This window comes from Theropithecus gelada, chromosome 9 (assembly GCF_003255815.1).
Source record: "Theropithecus gelada isolate Dixy chromosome 9, Tgel_1.0, whole genome shotgun sequence".
Classification (NCBI taxonomy): domain Eukaryota; kingdom Metazoa; phylum Chordata; class Mammalia; order Primates; family Cercopithecidae; genus Theropithecus; species Theropithecus gelada.
Genome location: NC_037677.1, coordinates 117449902 through 117472994, shown reverse-complemented (window position 1 = coordinate 117472994; position 23093 = coordinate 117449902). Strand labels below are relative to the sequence as shown.

The window sequence follows — 23093 nt, the reverse complement described above, 5'->3', positions numbered from 1 at the left end:
GACATACATGAAAAAGCTTCAGTCTCTGTAGTGTTTTTATAAGTTAAGCAAGAAAAGTGAACAGTCTATATGGACAATCACTTTTGCACTGCACATGATTTAAAAATTAATGAATTCATACAAAGAAAGAGGGTGGAAGTAAAAATGCTGGGCAAATTCCAATATTATCTTATTTGCTGAATAAAACTCCAGAAATCTTTTGCAAAACTATTCTAGAAAAACACATTGTACAGTTATTTACATCTATCATCTATTTTATAATAATATCTTCTGGCACTGAGAAAGTAAATTACTAAAATTTTTCAATTAACAGAACTTCATAATAATCAAATGATTTCTATAATCTGAAAGTTTTAACAGTGCTGAACCTATGATCTAATGCACTAGGGGCATTACAAGAATTAATTCCATAGTTGAACTCTTTATCTTTATTGGTGACACTCTAGACAAACCTTTAGGCACTTATATTTTTACTTTGTTATACTAAATTCAGTAAATGATACTGACTACATACCAATACAGCTTATTCTACAATGGAAATCTCAGACCTTGCCATAGCTCTTATTATATAGCTATCCCAAGAAGTAATTTTCCCCAAGAAATTGAAAAAATCCTAATTGACAAATCAGGAACACTGACATAATACATACATGCACATACGAAGCACACTGCTGAATCCTAATTAAAATCTATTAATGGTGAAATATTAATAGTTTCTAAAGCAAAAATTAAACATTTATCTGCATTATATAAACTTGGACAGATATACAGACAATTGAATCATAAAAATCAAATCGCTTTCAAAACAGAGGCACAGAAAAAAACAGAAGGGTACTACCAAACAGTAATACCCAAATGAGTCTTTAGCACTGAGAAGTCAGCCATGTTAGCCACAGAATAAACATGGTGAGGCTTTCACTACAAATCACATGTTAATAGACTTGGGGAGAAAGCCAGAAGCCAGCCAATAGCATCTTAAGAAGAAATGTTGAGTTTCAAACAAATACACGGTTTTTCAAAAGTTTTGGAGAAATGTATTTTAATCATATGTACTTAATAGCAAACTAAATTTTGTTTTTTCTCTATGCTGTAAAGAAAATTAGGTTCATCACATTACTATGAAATCAATGTGACAGCAAGTTGAAACCCAGAATAAATTTTTCTACCTATAACATACAAATACACAATTTCAAACCAAAAGGCAAATCTTAATTTATAGGGACCATAGACACTTTAAATAATATTTGATATATAACTCTTAGCAAAAGAAGAATCCTGCTGTTATTAAACTATTAACCCTGACTATATTTTTAGTCAATAAAGACCCAACGAAAACTGACATGACCTAGAGACTGGGGTGGTCCAATTACAGACAAGGAGCCTGGGATTCGGCACTGCAGGGATGAGCCTCCTGATATTTCAGCGACGAATGGACAGCGTCAGAGACTCGACTGTCCAGTCTCAGGTGGAAGAAGACTTAGCGTTCCAATTCAATATAAGACGGTTGGAATAAAAGGACAGAAAAAAAATTTTGTTTAAAGTTCCAGGATGAGTATTTACAGTTTCACTTAGCCTCTGACTCCTTTTAAAGCATCCTAAAAGAGAATAAAGGAACTTCTAGAAACTAGAAAACCTAAACAACTTATAAAGTGAGTTAAAAAAAGACCAGGTCAAATACTCACCAACAGCCAGCAGTGGCTGATACATCTTGATGTTTTTTGTGGTCAACGGTGGACACATACGGATAGCAAACTGTGGTGCAGGCAGTCCTGAGAGCAGTCCCGTCAGCAAGAACTTGAGGTGCACTTCCCGCAGAATTGAACCTCTGGGATGTTCTTCCCCAGCAATTGCACTTTGCCCTGATTTGTAATAAAAATAACAAATATATTAACTATACTGTATGCAGACCTTAAAAAGCTAAAGAAAATTTTCAGTAGAAATGTTCTTCAGGAGTTATTAGGGACACAATGACTCCATACCTGGCTATAGGACTTAAATTGCATCGACTAACACATCAAAGGATAGATTACTCCCGAGTCCTGCTATCCAGAATACAGGGACCTATGTATTCTAAGAGACACTGTTTCAGTCAATATTCCTGGTATTAAAGCACTACACAGGCTTCAGAAGAAAGCAAGATAACTTGCATTAGAGAACAGCTTCTTCAGACTGAACTACTGTACTGCATTCTCATTTTACTGCCTTTTGAAAGGGTTACTTTTCAATCTGATGTACTCTGTAAGGTACATACAAAATTGGTATTCATGAAAAACAGGTTTAAATAACTCATTCATAATTTCTAATAAGAAACCTTAATGTGTCAGTGTAATTACAAAACATAAGCTTTATAAGTCAATATAAAATAAATGCAAATATATATTCATAAATCATGTGTATAATATATAAGCCATCACTGTCAATAGTTAAGACTTCAATGGCATATTTCCCAAACACCATTTGTACTTAGGTTAGCAAGTCTCAAACTAAAAAGATGACTCCAATAAAAATCATTCTAACAAAATCTAAATATAAACAGTACAATAAAATCAAGACTGTTCATTAAAAAGGTATACAAATTTCCTTCCTATAAACCACTATAGAATATTGGGATTAACCTGCCAAAAATAGAAAGAATATGCATGTATATACATATACGTCTACATACACATAAACACAAACATGTATATAGTGTGAAAGGAAAAATGTAAATAAGTAGGTGGTGAATATAACCTTTTGAAGCTGTAAAGTTGTTTTAATAATGTTATTTTAAAATCCACAAAATATATAGAAAAAATAGCATTTTAATCCTATTAAAATGATCCCTTAGGATTAGCCACATACTCAATACCAATCTCTCTGCCTAACTTTGGTTGAAAAAAGATGGAGGCTGGGCATGGTGGCTCACACCTGTGATTCCAGCACTTTGGGAGGCTGAGGCGGGCAGATCATGAGGTCAGAAGATCGAGACCATCCTGGCCAACATGGTGAAACCCTTCTCTACTAAAAATACAAAAATTAGCTGGGGGCGGTGGTGCACACCTGTAATCCTAGCTACTTGCCAGGCTGAGGCAGGAGAATCGCTTGAACCCAGGAGGCAGAGGTTGCAGTGAGCTGAGATTCGCCATTGCACTCCAGCCTGGTGACAGAGCGAGACTCTGTCTCAAAAAAATAAAATAAAATAAAAAATTAAAAAAGATGGAATATGAAGGAATAGGAAGCTTAGCAGGTAAGGGCCACACATACATATGTTAGCTTTGAGTTGACTCCCAGGGAATGCCACATTTTTCTTCAAGTATTTTCCATCAGAGGCAATTCATAATGTAGGGCAGATTAGGCCTTAATAAGTATCAGCATTTATCCAGTGAATATAAATCAGCCTCTGTATTTACCTGAATTGCTTTCAATTATCACTAAGAACACAGTGAATTTCAAATTAAAAGTTCACATTAAAATGTTTTCAAGTATGAAGCTTTACTTAACACTTTAAAATCAACTACATTGTCAAGAACTGCTATACAACCTGTATCCATTTGTCTCTTAAAAATGTAATTTATATCACTTAGACACCTAAATAGCATAAAATTTCAAACTTCTATGGGCTCCATATAACTGATTAGTGCTGTTCTCGTGTGTGTTTATAATTCTTTTCACTTTAAGTTTTCATATTAAGAGTAGAAAAGGTGAATTAACTAAAAAAATTGTGTTATCGATAAAACAAATTTTGCAAAACAAGTATTGTTCAGGCTTCCCCATATGGATTTATGTCTGGTAGAACAGATACCAGAGAGAAAGAATTTTAAATATAATAGTAAGTATCACTGAACAAAACAATTTCATAACTGGCAGAAATCATGAAAAAACTGAGGCCTAGAGATGGATGACGGTCTTGCCCAAGATGACAGTGGAGCTGTCAGGACCAGAGACCATTGCTAAGGAGCAGGCTCCGGAGCCAGGATTACCTGGGTCACACTTTGGCTCTTCCTGTGTGACTGTGTGGTTTAAAGCTTTAATCTCTCTGGGCCTCAGTTCTTATATATATCAAAAGGAGATGATATTACTTACAATGCAAAGTTGTAGCAAGGTAATACATAGAATATTTAGCACAGCACTTAACACAGTATTAAGTACCCAATAAATGTGATCTGATTAATGTAATTAATAATGTAATGCTTTTTTTTTTTTTTTCTTTGAGACTGAGTCTCGCTCTGTCGTGAGTGCAGACTGGAGTGCAGTGGTGCAATCTTGGCTCACTGCAACCTCCGCCTCCCAGGTTCAAGCGATTCTCCTTCCTCAGCCTCCCGAGTAGCTGGGACCACAGGCACGTGCCGCCACACCTGGCTAATTCTTGTATTTTTAGTAGAGACAGGTTTCACTATGTTGGTCAGGCTGGTCTCGAACTCCTGACCTCAGGTGATCTGCCCGCCTCGGCCTCCAGAAGCTCTGGGATTACAGGAGTGAGCCACCACGCCCGGCCAATGCTCCTTCTAGTACATCACCTATCTAGCGTTTCAACAACAACAATAAAACCCTCCTTGGTTCATTCCAAGCTGAGGAACCAGCAAACAGCAAGGTCCTGAGTTGGCATGGCATAATAGCTCAGCATTGGCTCTAGGTCCAAAATCCAGATGCCTAATGTCATTGCTTTCATTTATATCAGTCTCTCATGAATGAACGTCTTCTATTTCTAACAACTATAATGCAAACCTATGCTACTTCAGGCACTTTTTTGCTTAAGTATTTTAAACCCCACTGATTTATTTAGGAAAGAATGATTCCATGTTCTAGTTTTCTCAAGCATTAACTTTTTTGACTTTAAAATAATTACAAGTGAGTGATTCTATTAATTTTGCCCTTCAGAAAGAATACTTAACATGGAGTTAGAGGGGAAAAAAGCTTACCAATCATGTTATCTAAGGAAAGGTCTGGGAGTTTGTTCTGTAGCACTCCTACAGGAATTCCACAGAAAGACACTGGTGAATATAAAGGTGACACACCAGAACTACTGCAAAGACATAATAATTAGAAGGTTTTACATATTTAAAATCTGTATTACATATTAGGAATTCAAATTATTAAGTCCAGATCATGGCATTCTATTTTCATATTATTCATTCATCTTACCCATAGGTGAAATAGCTCTAGCAGATTTACATAATTCCCCAATAATCTAAAGCCTTAATTATTACCTTAAAAATATTTTTATAGAAAACCAGCCCTCCTATTTTTATGATTATGGAAATTTTTATAAAACAGAAAAAAAAAAAAAAACCAAAACCATGATCCTGTTGAATTTACCTGTTCCGCATATTTCGATTACAAACTGTAGACTTGAGTTCCCATATCATGACCCTGCCATCACTCACTATGAGGGCGGCTGCATTCTCATTGACAGGACAGCATACCATACTGAAGGGACGGACGGTTTTTGTCACCCTGATTGCATCACACTGGCTTCGTAAATCATAGGTAAGCTCCTGAACTGGATCTGGATCTTCACAGAAAATTGTTTTAAATATGAGAAAGTAGCCATATCAATACCACTACTGTTTGTTTTAATTTAAATAAAACCTCAACTAAATTTGGGTATCACTCCTTCATGAATGCAATGTCAAGCATGGCTTCACTTTTTACAATTACTATTAAATTTTTTCTGAATATAAAGATAATTCACTTAATAACTGTACTAAGTTTAATCTCCAAAATAACAACTATAATCAAGATATCTTGTTTTTCAATATTTTTAAAATAAAGACAATGCTTTGAAAAAGGATCAACAGTGATATATAATTAATGAATAAATTTCCATCATAATTTGTAGTAGTCTATAAGCCTGAAAATAACTGTACTTTCCAAAAGATGTGAAAATCACTTTGATCTTTACACAGTATATAATTTCACAAAAACATTATTTCCATTCTCCAAGATAAGACTGACTTGACCACTGAGACTTAGTAACCTCTGTCACTTTATAATGGAAGTTCTTACAGCCAACAAGTCAAGGGGGTATAATAATAAAGGCACACAAGGTTGAACATGCACTGAAAAAACATTCCAGAAGATAATATCTACTTGGCTCATGGACATGATCAAGCAATACAAAATTTTACTCTCTTTGATGTATACAGGAGGCGCACTGTTTTAACATCAAGAGATTAATCTTGGGCTTATACTTTTTGATGTCTTTATTATAACCATGTTTTAAACTTCCTCAAGGCAAGGAGTATCATTAACTCTATGCCTTGGCTGGTATTCACCACATCAAGCTTTATCAAATAATTTTGAAGAAAAAGATAACATTATTGTGAGACAGAAACTTACCTGGTTCCTCATTTGAAGTGGTAAAAATGTTATTATAAGATCTTCGAACACGTAAAGTTATACAACCATTTTCATGTAGACAAAATAAACCATCACGTTGAAAGCAGGGTATCACCTTTAAATAGACGACTTATTTATTTTTTAAAACACAATAGATTAATAAAGTATATACTGTGAAACTCAAACTCATATTTAGGTAATATGGGTGAAAGAAAAAAAAAAGAAACAAAAATAGACAAATCTCCAAACTTTAAAACTAAATGTACATTTAAAATATCCATTTATAATCCTAAAATAATTTGTCTTTATCCATGTAACTTAAATAGTTCAATAAATATCTCAGGATCAGTCACAATTTCTAGGATAAATCAAACCAATCAAAAGTACAGAAAAAAACTCAATCTAAAATCAATCTAAAATGGTGTTGTTAGTCTTTCAATAAATCGAAAAGAAAGTGGAGAACTGATGACAAGACTTATGCGAGATTATGGCCTTCTTTTAATATAACACTCTTAATAATTTTGGGTAATATAATTTATGAATTGTAGATACCTGTAAAAACGGAACTCCTGTGCGTTCTATTGCAATCACACCCACTGTCTGATTCACCTCAAGGTCAAGGATTAAAATCTCTCGAGGATAGAGCAACAACATGTGATTCCTTTTTGAAGGCAGGTATGCCAACTGAAGGCAATCATTGAGAGTTATGAATTCAGCACTGAAAAAAGTAAACATTTACTTGGGTCAAAGACTTCATTTATAGGAGAGCTAATAAAAGATTTAATTTTGTACTTTACACATAAAAATTGACAATAAAAATGTACAACTCTTGCCTGAAATGACCAACATGGGTTGGCATCCAAAACTTAGACCTCTACTATGTACCAAAATCCAAGCAATAATAATATTGTATAGGATGGGTAGAAATGTCAGTGTTTCTAAGTTTTTGAAATATTAAGTAAAGTAGTATAATATTATTAAGTCTATACAAGACATTGTAAATGATGATATAATAATAGCTGGCATGGATAAGATAGTTTTATTTTACTTTTACTTTGTCATTAAAAGTACTAGACAAACTGTTAAAATCAAGACTCAGGATGAAAACATCAACATTTAGGGTAATTAGGGCCCCTGGACCAGGAGTTACTGGACTATCTGTATGGCTTTGGGTAAGTAACTTCCCCTTGGCTGCCTTCATTGACTTTTAAGCTATCTTAAATCTTTTTTGAGACAAAGTTTCACTTATGTTACAGTATTTTCTTGTGTGTAAATAAAACAGGTCAAACTACAAGGATTTTAAGAGAATGTTAGGGTCTGAAAAATCATTTTAATAATTTGTGATTGATTTGTGATTGCCACATACATTTAATCACCTTTTCTATATCAAATATATTTCAATAGGAACAGACATACAATTATGTACTATTTTCATTTTACATACTAATTTTATTAAAAGGCTTTGAAATTTAAAATAAAGTTAGTTTACAAGACCAGAAAGAGGCATTTTTATTGCATTAAAATCCTGACTGCCATGTCCTAGTTAGGTGAGCTTGAGTAACTGTATTTAAATTGGTGTGGGACTCAGTTTTCCTAATTTGTAAAATGGGAATATTACTACTGCCAGAATTGTAGTAAGAGTACATGAATTAATAGATGTGAAAGCACCCAGAGCAGTTCTACTTGAAGAAATAATATATTTCCCCAATAATTCATATCAGAGAAAACTTAAGAAATATAAAACTAACTTATAAAACTATTCAGACTGCCAAATAATTTCTTGTTTATGAGAGGGAATACCTAAAAATAGAAAATTCTCTTAAGATACTTAAGAAGTAATCTTAAGTCATTTTGGCGCAGGGTGAGAGATAAATTAACTGGTGAGCTTAACCAGCCTATGGTTTAATATATAAAAGTAATACCGCGGTGGCTCAAGCCTGTAATCCCAGCACTTTGGGAGGCCGAGACGGGCGGATCACGAGGTCAGGAGATCGAGACCATCCTGGCTAACACGGTGAAACCCTGTCTCTACTAAAAAATACAAAAAAACTAGCCGGGCGAGGTGGCGGGCGCCTGTAGTCCCAGCTACTCCGGAGGCTGAGGCAGGAGAATGGCGGGAACCCGGGAGGCGGAGCTTGCAGTGAGCTGAGATCCGGCCACAGCACTCCAGCCTGGGTGACAGAGCAAGACTCCGTCTCAAAAAAAAAAAAAAAAAAAAAAAAGTAATACTTACACACATGCAAAATGTATTTGTAGAGCTATTTGTACCACATATTTTTCAAGTAGTTACTTACCAAGCCTAGAGAGAGTAATCTTGGCATACTAAAAATAAAGGCTATCTGAAAATGAATGCCAAAACAAACAAAAAAGCCTGCCAAAGCAATAATATACAGATTATAGCTATAGGAAAAAGAAAGAAACCTATTTCGAATACATCAAATTACTTAAAATAAACTTTTATTCAGTTGTAATTTCTTAAGCAATAACAGCCGACATCTTCTAAATAAATTACTAAGTATCAATGGCATTACATGTTTACTTACATTATCGGATCTATTGATCTTTAAAACAACCCTACGAAATACTTTAAAGCGTTACATTAGAGACTGGGAGAGAGAAATTTGAGTAAGATTAAGGTAGTTTCTCAAAGTCACATAGCTACAGCTTCCCCCGGAGCCTTGACTCTTACCCAGGATGGGAGACATCTTTACCTGCATAAGAAAAACACTCCGATTTTACTGCTTAATGAGAATGCACAGCACTTAAGTCAGGAAAATATATTTAAAATGAGTATCCAGCTTTTGTGCCCAAATTTTTAATGCATTCAATGACCCAAACTTCAGGATCATCACGATTTTCACAAGTAAAAATCAGAATTCAAAAATTTTAATCTATAAAAGTTAGTGGGGAAGTTGAGCACAGTTAGTGGAAACAAAGCCAATGTTAAATGCTGAATCTCCTCTTAGGGCAGGGAACAAAATAAATATGTTTTTCCTCTAATAAATTCAAAATTAGAAATGAGAAAAAGTGAGATTAAAAAAAAAAATCAGTCTCTGTACATCTCCAAAGATGATGCTTTCATATAGGATAAGTAGATGAATGTTGTTATTTTACACTTGTAACTTACCTAGGTTTCTCTTGAGTGATTAAAATTTTTACTTTATTTAGAGCTTTCTTGGCACCTGTGGCTGTGGCCAGCTTGTTGTGAGCTGGGCTAGAGTGTGGGCTGGATATGTAAACTTTTTTCCCAGGGCCTGAGGGAGGCTTGGATGGGGAGAAGTCTGAGATGAAAACAATGCCCTCGCTGGTGAGCACTATATTGAGAAAAGCAAAACTCTGATTAAAGTTTAATCAAGTTTAGCATACAGTTTTATTCCAAGACAATTTTGAGAGCAATATAATGATAATTTTAATAATATATAACTGGCAATGTTACGCAGTCATAACATAATGGGAATGTTCTCCAAGTTGAAGAGAAACAGGTGGTCCATTACAATTCATCAGAGGCCTCCAAGCTTGGCATTCTAAATTATTCTTATATTAAAAAGATAACATAAGGTTATTGGCAGAAAGAACAAGTGTTTGTTCTTGTAAATAAATTCAGTGCATGGACTTTCATTAAAAATCTTTCCTTATTATCCCAAGCACTTTGGGAGGCAGAGGCGATCATGAAGTCAGGAGTTAGAGACCAGCCTGATCAACACGGTGAAACCCCATTTCTACTAAAAATACAAAAATTAGCCAAGTGTGGTGGCACACACCTGTAATCCCAGCAACTCAGGAAAGTGAGGCAGGAGAATCGCTTGAACTGGGAGGCGGAGGTTGCAGTGAGCTGAGTTAGCACCACTGCACTCCAGACCAGGTGACAAAGCGAGACTCCATCTCAAAAAAAAACAAAAAACAAAGAACAAAAAAAAAACTTTTACATATCCCGTAACTTTAAAAAAAAAAAAAAAAAAAGCCATACTTAAGATGCTCTGCATATCACAATTAGCTAAGTTCAAATATTTGATTTGATGATACCAAATTTTTATCCTGAGCTACTCAGTCTAAATATATTTCCTTTTTCTTCTCAAGCATCAGATCAAACCTTGAGATGATTAAAGAATATTATTTTCCCTTAATATTTAGAAAAAAAAGTAGTGGACCCACAGTGACTTACTAAGTGTACATGAAACAAAAATAGTCAAGGAAGGAGCACTATATTTAGCAATACAAATTATGCCTTTTTATGACTGAAAAAATGATCTCCCTCAACAAGGGACTAATACTGGAAGATATGAGCAGAAAAACCTTACTACCCTGGGTCCCGGCCCTTAGCAAGGCTTCTCTAAGCACAGGGAACAAGGGCGCATTCAAGAGTTATGACAGCCCTAGCAGCACATTCGATCTGAGTAAACCAAAGGTGTTAGGTCAGCTGACACTCTGAAACACACAATGCTTTCATCAACCAAACCGCAGAGATGTAAAGAGCTGATGCAATCAAGTTAGATGAAAGTCTTGCTGCCTTTTCAGGTTCCAGAACTCATCCTTCAAGGTCCCCTTTGCCTCCCTTCCTTTGTGATGCCTTCCTTCCCTGACTCTGCCAACTGGGCCAGCCCTCCTAGGTGTTTCCCCAACACTGCACCTAAGTGAGTAAACTGGTGACCGAGTGAGTGTATGTATGCACACGTTCATAAACATTTATATACGTAAAAGTCTAAACACACTGTAGCATATTTATACAGCCACATTTCCCATGTTGTTATAATTTCGACTTGTCTGCCTTTCTTTTCCTCCTTTAACACATGCAGACACACACATGCCCCTCAATGAAAGTTGATGGGTAAAATAATTTTGAGTCATTCAAATCCAGGAAAAACATTCCTTACCATAGCTAATTTCCTTACCTCCTTCACATTTCTGATCATTATCAAAGTGAAGCCTACTTTGACCACTTTATCTCATACAACTTGCATGCCCTCATCTCCCATTCTTCTGCATCCCCTTTATCCTGTCTTTATATCACCTGTCACCTCTTACTACTAGAATTTATTAATTCATTGTGTTCATAGTTTATGATATGACTTCTTCTCACTAGAATGCAAACTCTGTGAAGGCTCCTGCCTTCCGGGTTCCAAGACATCTTGGTTCCCAGAAGAGTAGTAATAGCGCAAGAAATATCTGTGGGATGATTAAATATTTTCTAAACAATTTAGCCATAAAAATATCTAAAGCAAATCTCATTTTTAGACCATTAGCTCAGGAAAACATTAAAAGCATATTAGCAAAAACTACCTCTGCAAGAAAAAATTTGCTTAGGCTTATTTCTTCTTTACATGCATCTGTTTATGGCACTCAAAATGAATGGCATGAATTAGTACAACTTTTTAAAAAGCAAGAACTTAACTTGGCCACAGACTAAATGAAACCCTTGATTCAAGTTATTTAAATGTTCTTAGAAAAACTAATTAAGTCTGGAGTGTCAAAGTAACTCTCTGTCCCTGGCTAGTCTAATACCATTTACAAATTCAACACAGAGAAGGTGTAGCTTGCTGACTTAAATTTTTAATTATCACATTTGCAAATGATTGAGTATATGTATTAGGAGCTGCAGATATATGGACTAGACACGCTTCTCCACTTCGCTCAGTCATTTTAACATTATAGATGTATAATGTGTGTGTCTATATCTCATGTACATAGCATTACTATATTATAAATATCTCAACTCGTTTTCCACAAACAACTGTTACTCACAAGTTAAATGTGAGGGATCAAAAGGGTCAAAAGAAAAAGAAAGAATGTTATCTGCGTAGCTCTTCTTCCATAGTTTGGTGCCAGTGTCTGCATTCCAGAGCACAATGTAATTTGGTGGGTGGATAGCAAGCAGTAAATCACGGGAAGCATCTTGATTCCACAACCACTGAACATCTGGAAAGACCAGATAAAGAAAGGCAAAATTCAGAAACCACACTCTCCAAAATCCTTGGCTAACTTGTCCTTGATGTTTAGTTTTTAAAATATAATCCTTAAAAACTTAACTACCGGCCCCAAATGTGACGTGTGTGTGTGTGTGTGTGTGTGTGTGTGTCAAGATTCCAGGAAAAAAAAAACTTATTTTATATAAAAATAAGTTGTCTGGTTAAAATCTCAAGGTCAAAATTTTGAAGTAATCTGAAATATTACTTCAAAGAAAATCAAAGGCAATTTGCCCTAATCATTGCTTAAAACTATATAATCAATATGAAACTCTCCTAGCCACAACCAAGATGTCAGACTTTCCTAATGTTTCTGTGGAATTACTTTTTTTTTTTTTTTTTTTTTTTTTTTTTTGAGACAGAGTCTCACTCTGTAGCCCAGGCTAGAGTGCAGTGACCGGATCTCAGCTCACTGCAAGCTCCGCCTCCCGGGTTCACGCCATTCTCCGGCCTCAGCCTCCCGAGTAGCTGGGACTACAGGCACCTGCCACCTCGCCCAGCTAGTTTTTTGTATTTCTTAGTAGAGACGGGGTTTCACCGTGTTAGCCAGGATGGTCTCGATCTCCTGACCTCGTGATCCACCCGTCTCGGCCTCCCAAAGTGCTGGGATTACAGGCTTGAGCCACCGCGCCCGGCCTCTGTGGAATTACTTAATGGAACTTTACAGTTTTTCATGGTTTTTCAAAAAATAAACAGAATATGTAAAGATCCAGTTCAGTACCTAGTACACAGTTAAGTATTTAATAAATATTTTTAAAATAGTCATTTAAAAAATTCATTCAGTCAACAGAGCCACTAGAGGACTTGAGTCTAAAGAACACTGTACTGGTTTTAGGTCAGTAACATGAAAAAAGCAAACAAGCAATCTATATGAAAATGAGAATAAAATTTTGTTCATCTCTGTTAATGAACAAATTACTTAATGTAGAGTAAGCACTGATGGCTAGTTCCTAACAGCAGTGGCCAACTTGCCTTATACTGTAGCTTAGATTATAAGATGTAACACTTAATTTTTCTTATCATGCTTGACTGAGGCTGATATTGAAATTAATGAGTTTTACCAAAGCACAAATCAGTTGAGATTTGAAGAAATATGCCTAGAAGTTTATTATAATAAGGAAAGAAAGCCAGATTTAGATCAGTAGAACAGGCAAAACACAATCAAGAGCTAACTTGGAATTGATAAAATTAAATCAATGGGGGAAAACTCCCAAAACCAAAAAACCACTCCAAGAGTAAGTATATCAATATGCCCACTTGGCTGAGCAGACTTTCCTCACCCTGGATGGGCTTGGCATGCTCTTGGATCTCACACTGAGCTACTCCTGCTGCTACATCCCAGACGATGATCTTCCCATTGACATCAGCAGAAGCTAAGCGCAAGCAATATGGTGAGCCAATGTTATGGTGATAGTTTTCCCTGGCCCATTTAACCTAGTATCAAGAAGAAATCAAATCAAGTAAATACTTGCACTGGATGAAACGGAACATAATTTTCACAAAACATCAACCAGAACCCATACTACATTTATATTATATAAATATTTAGCAAAAATAAACAGAAAACTGGTTTTCATTTTGAAGGCAGCATTTTTATTACTTCGGTATATATTTTTAACTGCAGTTAAAAAATTGTTTTTTAACACATCACAATGCTCCTGCTTTAAAATATGAAAAATGATTCACAGCCTTAATATTTTGGGAAACTTAGGTTAAAACCCCAGGATGCCTTGGAAATCAGTTTTCCTAAAATCTAATTTATGACAAAATACCTAAAATCATATTTAGCAGAATGTTTTTTCTGTATTCTAGTCCCCTAACTAAAAGGGGACAACTTAGAAACACAAAAACCTTGCAGAGGGAAAGTTAGGAGAAGGCAAACGTAAACAAAAAACTCTAGCTGTCTCCCTCTTTCACAAAACATTAAGTTTTCCTCTAAAAAATATATGTATATGCTTCATGTCTCTAGCAACAATATTAAGAAAAGAATTTTTAAAATAAAGAAACACAAGAACTCCAGGGCAAATCTGATTAAATTCTTGAACAATGAATACTGACAGAGTAAGGGATAAATTTCATAGTCCTCACTAGGAGTCAGGCGTTCCCTGGTCACTACCACCCCTCTCTTCTCAGTATCCTGTTTATTTTCTTCAAAGAATTAACTACACAATTTGTACTTATTTTATTTACATTTTATTTACATTCTTTTTGCCTGTTCATGAGTCCATCAACTGTCAGTTCCATAGGGCAGACCATGTAGTCTCTGTTCGCATTTCTATTCTCAGACTTAGTACAGTGTCCAAAGCTCCGCTTAATAAGTAGATTTAAATACCACAAATCTATAAATATATACAAATGTATATATCTATACATGTGTATAGAGATAAATACACTCATATATAATGCTAAGGTAGGAAAGTAAGCCAACCAGTTGCAGTAGTATTCATGAAAAAGATGGAAACAGCGTTTTCTGAAAATGAGTGTGAAGGTTTTCCTGGAATAGATCTTTTGCTCAGGCAAAAATTTTTAAATGAAGTGTGTATGTGTATATATGCATATGTATGTGTGTATGCATATTTGTATGTGTATATGTTTGAATATGTATCAGTTCGTAGGTATAGAATGTGTATGAATAGAATATGTATAGTGTATATATGTGTATACAGTCAATTCTAGTTATTTATAGATTCTATATTTGTCCATTTACCTACTCACTAAAATTTGCAACCTCAAAATCAATACTTGCAGTGCTTTTGTGGACAAGTGCAGAATGGTGAAAAAATGTCACCCAACATACATGTGCGTTCCCAGCTAAAGTCAAACAAGAATTCTTGCTTTAGCTTTTACAATTGCAAAACAAGTGTTCATGTCATGATTTATTTAGTACCACATTTTTCACATTTTTGTTCTTTTTGCTGGTGATTTAACTATCTAAATAGGTCCCCAAGCATAGTGCTTCTACTGTTTCTAAGTATGAGAAGTTGTGATGTGTCTTACAAAAAATACATATATATGTGATAAGCTTTGCTCAGGCATGTGTTGTTGGCTATGAGTTCAATGTTAATGGATCAATCGACATATTAAATAATACGTCTTTAAATGGAAACACATATAAAGCAAGGTTATGTATTGATCAGTTGATGAAAATGTTGTGACCAGAGCCTCACAAGAACCTAACCCCTAGGAGCAAACAAAGTTTCAGTATTCACTAATTCGGTGTATGCAACAACTTCACAGAATATAGCTATCATGAATAACAAGAATTGACTGTCTCTATGTGTATATATATGTTTGTATATGTGTATATATTTGTATATGTATATGTTGAATCCCATTTAGGTAAACTCCAAGCCATGTATATATAAACATATTTTTTAAATAATCAAACTAATGAAAACCAAGGTTAAGGAAATCTTGAAGGTAATCGGAGGAAAAAAGAAATAATGCTGAGAAACAAAGACAAAAATTTTTCATCAGAAACTATGTAAGCTGGAAGATAGTGGAGTGATTTTGTTGTTTTTTTTTTTTTTTTGAGACAGAGTCTCACTCTGTTGCCCAGGCTGGAGTGCAGTGGCACCATCTCAGCTCACTGCAACCTCCACCTTCCAGGTTCAAGCTGTTCTCCTGCCTCAGCCTCCCAAGTAGCTGGGACTACAGGTGTGCACCACCACACCTGGCTAATTTTTGTATTTTTAGTAGAGATGAGGTTTTGCCTTGTTGGCCAGGCTAGTCTCAAACTCCTGACCCCAGTGATCCATCCACCTCGGCCTCCCAAAGTGCTAGGATTACAGGTGTGAGCCACTGTGCCTGGCCAATGGAGTGATATTTGTAAAGTATTACTAGAAAAAAAAAAATTGTAAGCCCAGAATTCTATATCCTTTGAAAATTATCTTTCAAAAACAAAGGTGAAATACTTTCTCAGAGAAATAAAAGCTAAGAAAATCAACCGGTATTAGACAGGCACTTCAAGAACTTACAGTAAATTCTTCAGTAGATGGGAATATAATACCAGACTGAAACTTGGACCTACATAAAGAAATAAAAGCTCCAGAAATGCCAAGGGGCAGTGTAGGGGAAAGGAAACAGAGAGGGAAAGAGAAGGTAAATATATTTTTCCCAAAACACCCTATACTTTACATCAGACTTGATGAAAGACTGAATGCTTTCCCCCTAAGCTCAGGAACACAACAAGAGTACCCTCTCACTCCTCCCATTCATTGTAGTAGAGGTCCTAGCCAATGCAACATGGCAAGAAAAAGAAATAGAAGACACACAGATTATCAAAGAAAACATTAAACTGCAGTCACTTGCAGTGACATATCTACTTAAATAAATTCACCCAAAATTACTATTAAATAGATCTAAGTGAAGTTAGCTAAATTACAGAATATAGGTCAATAAACAAAAATTAATTGTATTTTTCCCTACTTCACATCATATATAAAAATTAACTCAACATGGATTAAAAGCTAAAGCTCTAAAATTCTAAGAAAAAACCAAAGGTATATATCTTCTTGATATTGGAGAAAGCAATGGTTTCCTGAATATGACACAAAAAGTACAAGTAACAACAATACAAAATAATAAATTGGACTACATCAAAATGAAAAAGTTTTGTTCTTCATAAGACACCACCAAGAAAGTAAAAAGATAACCCACAAATTGAGAGAAAATATTTGCAAATCATGTATCAATCAAGGTCCAAAAATATGACGTGAAAAATTCTAGAAATAAACAATTCATAAATTATGCACTTTTCTGAATAGCATGATGAAATCTCCCACTGTCCTGTTCCATCTTGCCTCAATCATATATCATCCCTTTGTCCAGAACATCCATGCTTTATCCAGCACTTGCCCTTAGCAGCCACACTGATTATCAGATCAACTGTTGTGATATCTCAGTGCTACATTCAAATAACCCTTATTTTACTTTATAATGCCCCCAAAGTGCAAGAGTAGTAATGCTGATGTATTGTTATAACTGTTCTCCTTTATTATTAGTTATTGTTGTTAATCTCTTATGCCTAATTTATAAACTTGATCATAGGTAAGTATGTATGAGACAAAACGGTACATACAGGGTTCGGTTTATAAACTTTATCATAAGTGAGTATGTATGAGAAAAAACACTATATATATATATATATATATATATATATATATACACAGGGTTTGGTACTATCTAGGGTTTCAGGCATCCACTGGGGTCTTGGAACATTTCCCTTCTGGATAAGGGAGGACTACTGTATACAAAGAAACCTTACAACTCAATTATAAAAAGATAAATAATATAATTTTAAAATGGGCAAAGGACCTGCATAGACATTTCTCCAAAGAAGATATACAAATGGCCAATAAGCACATGAAAAAATACTCCACACCTTTAGCCATCAGGGAAATGCAAACCAAAGCCACAATGAGAATCAATTCATACCCATTAGGATGGTTATAATCAAAAGAACAGAGAATAGCAAGTGTTGGTGAGGATTTGGATAAATTGGACTCCTCATACATTACTAATGGGAATGCTAATTTGGAAAACAGTCCAGCAGTTCCTCAAAAAGTTAAACAGAGTTACCATATGAGTCAGTAATTCTACCCCTAGAAATATACTCAAGGGAAATGAAAACACAAGTTCACACAAAACTTGCACATGAATGTGCAAAGCAGCATTATTCGTAACAGGCAAAAAGTACAAAATATCCAAACGTCCATCAATAAAATAAATGTGACACATCCTTACAGTGGAATATTATTCATCAGTAACAAGGAACAGAGTATTGATATATGCTACAACACAGATGAACCATGAAAACATTATGCTAAGTGAAAGAAGTCAGGCACAAAAGACCACAAACTATATGATTCAATGTATATAAAATGTCCAGAATGGGCCAGTCTACAGACACAGAAAGGAGATCAGTGGTTGCCAAAGGATGAGGGAAATGGGGGAAATGGAATATGACTGCTAGTGGATACACGGTTTCTTTTTGAGGTAATAAAGTTCATTGTAATTGTGGCTGCATAACTGTGAATATACTAAAAATCATAGAATTGTGCATTTTAAATGAGCAAATTTTATGGTATGAGTATCTCAATAAAGCTATTATTTGAAAAAGAAAAAGACTCCAAATCTCTATCTCTAATCCTGACCTCTCTCCTAAAGCTCGGATCACTATAATGCAATATATTACAGGCACCTCAGACTTTGCTGTTGAAAACTAAAATTCACTGACTTCACAGATGCTTACCGCTGATAACTGGAAACACTGTCATTCAATTACACCAAAAGAAACCTTGGAGTCACTCTATTATCTTACTCTCCTTTATATTGATCACTATAAAGGCTATCAGGTTTACCTCTTAGGCAGCTCTAATATATGACTTCTCCATGCCCCAGCTTTATTTTAGGCCCTTAGAATTTCCCGCCAAAATTACTGCAAAAGTCTCCTAAATGATCTTACTGCCTCCAGTCTTGCATTTCTCCAGCAGATCCTCCACTGCTGCCAGAGTTTTTCTAAGATACAAATGTGGTCACATCAATCTCCTACTTAAAAATCTAAACTCCTGCTGGGCGCAGTAGCTCATGCCTGTAATCCTAGCACTTTGGGAGACCAAGGCAGGTGGATCACGAGGTCAGGAGATCGAGACCATCCTGGCTAACATGGTGAAACCACATCTCTACTAAAAATACAAAAAATTAGTTGGGTGCGGTGGTGGGCACCTGTAGTCCCAGCTACTCAGGAGGCTGAGGCAGGAGAATGGCGTGAACCCGGGAGGTGGAGCTTGCAGTGAGCTGAGATGGTGCCACAGCACTCCGGCCTGGGCAACAGAGCAAGACTCCTTCTCACAAAAAAAAAAAAGAAAAAAAATCCAAACTCCTTCATAATCTTTTAAAACTTTCAGAACAGACAGCTGAATCTCTCTGGCTGCCTCTTATTCCATCACTCTTACAAGTGTGCCATCTTTATGGCACACTACTTACTTCTGTGTATATTCTTGCTCTTCCCTGCAATGCTCCTTGTCAATTTTTTACTTGGCTAACTACTGTCTACTAGTCTTGAAACTGAAAAGATGTCTGTGACTCTTCTCACAACCAGGCAATATGAAGCTCCTCTGTTTTCTCACAGCGTGTTGAGCAAGTCTCACTTATCATACTACCACGCCGTGAGTCTTCCTTACAAGGCGGAGAATTATCTCCATATCCATAGCACATGCTAAGTGCTCAAAACTAAGGAATGACTGAGTGGTCTTGTAAATGGTAGAACTGGTGTCTTTCATCTGCCTTAAAATGATCTAACAACTAGCATTTAATAACTCATCCTGTATTGACATTAAGTCATATTTATTAAAATTCTAGGCTACCCCAAATAGATTTTTATATTTAAAAGCTATTCAACACTTACACGTAAGACTTAATGAGAGCTTAGTGATACACAGTATTAAACTTTAGACTAGACAACATGTTAGGGTCAAAATGGGATTTTACTTACCTTGACAACATCAGCTTTATGCTTTTCTAAAACTTGAAGAGTTTGGGCAGTAATGGAATCAATCACTACCACAAGTGAATGACATCCATAAGCAATTAAACCTTGCCAGCCCCTAGCAAAACAGTAATGTTAAATTTTAAGTACAGAACAAAGCAGGACAACTTCTTTCTGGTCAAGCCTAAATAAATGATAAATCTAATTCATATGTACCACCATTAATAAAATCATTTAAACCCAAAGGCCAGTATTTATCATTATCCTATTTGAATAAAAGATCTGGCTAAGCTTAAAATGCTTGTTGAAATTCACTTTTCATTCGGATAAAAAAAGTTCTAAAAGATATGACAACAGAGACCGGAGGACATAGAAGGGAACTTGTGCCCTCTGATTGTTTTTGTGGGCATACGTCTTTCGCTTACCCGATTTCTAATCCTTAGTATCCACAATGTGCCTGGGGATACCGCAGCGAACCCCAGTACTTCCAACTAAATAAAATGACAAACACTGCACAAGACGTTTCGGTCCTCCTAACAACATCCCACAGCCACAGAATTTTGCTTTACATTTGTCTAATGAGTAATTTTCAGAGCTGCAGTGGTAATTTATAGTGAAAGCATACAGTAATAGAGACGACCTGTTGAAGACAGGAATGTCCTACACAGTAGGAGCCCGAAAAGAGAAGGTGGAAAGGGCAGGTGAGAGAACAGGCGCCTAGCACAGGGTCTGGCACATTGTTGAAGGAAAACAGGAATACAAGAGAAAGAAAAAGAAAAGACAGGATGGGAAAGAGAAAGTGAACAGGGAACTAATGGTGGAGAGAGAGAAACCTGTAAGCTGGAGGAGAGGTAAAGAGGGGGGAATGGAATAGCAAAAGGGCAAGGTGCAGAGAAAACAGCAGAGAAATAGGCGAGAAACAGGGGAAATGCATTTGCATGGGGGAATTTCCCACACGGGGCTACTATCACTTTTGTAACAACAAAAATCCACCAACTAAAAGCAATCTTATTGAGTGAGGGCGGCTGCCTGTCTTAGCGAGGCCAAACTAACCAGGGGGTGAAACCTCTTGTTCTTCCCCCTTCCCCTCACACATTCCTGGCCGATCCTGGCGACCTGGAAGCCCGGCGCCCTCACCAGTCCACCGCCGCCTTGTTGTGGGCGTTGAGGGCCCCCGTGAGGGTGCGCGCCGACACCTTGAAATTCACTGTGTAGGGCAACATCCCGGCTGCCAGCCCAGGACCTCGGCGCTGACCCGCCACCAGGAAACGACGGACACTGTGCTTCCGTTCCAAACAGAGTCCGGGTGGCCCCCTGGGCGCTGCTGTCAGGTTCCGCTGGATTCAAGTTCTACAGGCTCCGGGTTCCACCGCTCCCGGATTCCATCGCCCCCAGGTTCCGTTGCCTTCAGTTTCCTAGGATGCCAGGTTCCGCACTCTCCAGCGTTCCGCCGCTTAGGCGGTTGTGCTAATCTGCGGCAGCCGGAGCTGTATTTGGAAGAAGAGGCGCTGCCTCCAGTCAAGTCTGTTTTTTTCAGGTCAGGACTCTAGGCCTTTGTGCTCTGCTGGAAATCGTGAAAAGCAAGAGAGAAGAGTCCCAGTTATTCTTTCTGCCTTTGATAAGTGAATTTAGGGCAACTACTAGCGCCAGTGGGCATGGGGGATCTACCGATGAAGAAGACACGCAGTCTCCGCTCTCGTGGAGTTTACAGAGAATAATGAATTAGATTAATTAAGAAATGAATGAGATTGGCCGGGCGCGGTGGCTCAAGCCTGTAATCCCAGCACTTTGGGAGGCCGAGACGGGCGGATCACGAGGTCAGGAGATCGAAACCATCCTGGCTAACACGGTGAAACCCCGTCTCTACTAAAAAATACAAAAATCTAGCTGGGCGAGGTGGCGGGCGCCTGTAGTCCCAGCTACTCGGGAGGCTGAGGCAAGAGAATGGCGTAAACCCAGGAGGCGGAGCTTGCAGTGAGCTGAGATCCGGCCACTGCACTCCAGCCTGGGCGGCAGAGCGAGACTCTGTCTCAAAAAAAAAAAAAAAAAAAAAAAGAAATGAATGAGATTAATTGAATGAAATTGCCGGACTGAATGAAGTGAATGTCCCGAATATAAACAATTTGCAAATACAGATAACACTGCATATCTTGTGTTGGCAATACTCCCTTCGCACTTGAGGAAGAAGCACTATGTCTGGGGCCAAGTGTGACCCTTTGTCTGTTGTTGGGGTACCTTTCATTTCGCACTTTCTCCTCTGCTGCTCTCCAGGTCAGACCCAATCCCTCCCTCCTTTGTGCTCAGTGTTGGGTTTATACGCTTTAACTATAGCACTTAATGCAATGATTTCTTTTCAGTGATGATATTTGCAGATGTGTGTTTCTCTCCCCAGTGCATTGTGAGCTCCTTGAGCAACAAAAGGGACAACATATTGGTGAGTTTTCATCACAGGTTTTTGTGTCTAGCTTACCACTCTTGTAAAACAGCTTTCTCAAAGATCACCTCATATCCTCTTAGTTGTTCAAACCAATAATCATGTTTTGGCTTTTAGTTGATCATGTTTTGCCGCGGCTTCGCTTCCTTTCCCTTGTCTTACCTTTCCTTACCCCACACCCTAACCTACTGATGTTTGTGGGCCACCAAATGTGCCCCTAACCACAGATCTAAATTTACCACTCTCTTATTAAAAATCTTCCATGCCTCCTGTGAGAAGATTGCTAATTTGTTCCCCAAATTCATTCTCTCTTTTTTTTTTCTTAGGGATAGAACTTCAGTTTATATCTAGGCACATTGTCCCTCCATTAAAATGAGTACATTCCCCCACTCCCTTTACAACTAGACCCAGCCATGAGACTAACTAAATGAAAATGGAAGTGTTTCATAGTGACCTCTGAGAAGTCACTTTGCTGTTCTGAGCCATTTCAGTAGTTATACCTTACATTATTATTATCTTCAGATATATCTCTCTCAAAGGGGAGGCCAACACATTTTTAAGTAATCATAATATAGGAAAAATTATATATTCCCTAGTAGACTGAGAGTTCCTCTCATAAAGGAACAAAATCCTTGTCTTCCTTTTGCCCCAATGTCTGGCACCTTTCCTGGCATACAGTTGGTCTTCAACAAATGATTGACGGTGCAGGAGTTCCAAATGCCCACTAAGCATAAGGTCAAACAGGCACAAAGTGACAATCAGGCATCAGTGCAGTAGCTCACAGATGAGGGCAGGCGGCAGGTAACCAGCCCTCCCACTCCCTGGTAAGAAAAAGCCTCTTGGAGAAAGATTAATTAGTTTAAATCTGCAAGCTACCTTGAAGATATGGATG

General features: G+C 36.9%; 1 protein-coding gene across 1 annotated transcript in view; it reads right to left on the bottom strand.

Moving 5' to 3' along the window:
* WDR11 (WD repeat domain 11) overlaps positions 1 to 21236 on the bottom strand; it is a 56435-nt gene extending 35199 nt beyond the window's left edge. The window contains exons 1-10 of the mRNA XM_025396593.1: positions 20905 to 21236; positions 19774 to 19885; positions 13559 to 13712; positions 12058 to 12231; positions 9446 to 9632; positions 6871 to 7036; positions 6319 to 6433; positions 5296 to 5491; positions 4899 to 5002; positions 1683 to 1859 (exon numbers count right to left, since the gene is read on the bottom strand). Coding sequence (XP_025252378.1) covers positions 1683 to 1859; positions 4899 to 5002; positions 5296 to 5491; positions 6319 to 6433; positions 6871 to 7036; positions 9446 to 9632; positions 12058 to 12231; positions 13559 to 13712; positions 19774 to 19885; positions 20905 to 20990 — 1471 coding nt within the window. The 5' untranslated portion in view covers positions 20991 to 21236. The remainder of the gene's footprint in view (positions 1 to 1682; positions 1860 to 4898; positions 5003 to 5295; positions 5492 to 6318; positions 6434 to 6870; positions 7037 to 9445; positions 9633 to 12057; positions 12232 to 13558; positions 13713 to 19773; positions 19886 to 20904) is intronic.
* Between the last annotated feature and the right edge of the window lie 1857 nt (positions 21237 to 23093).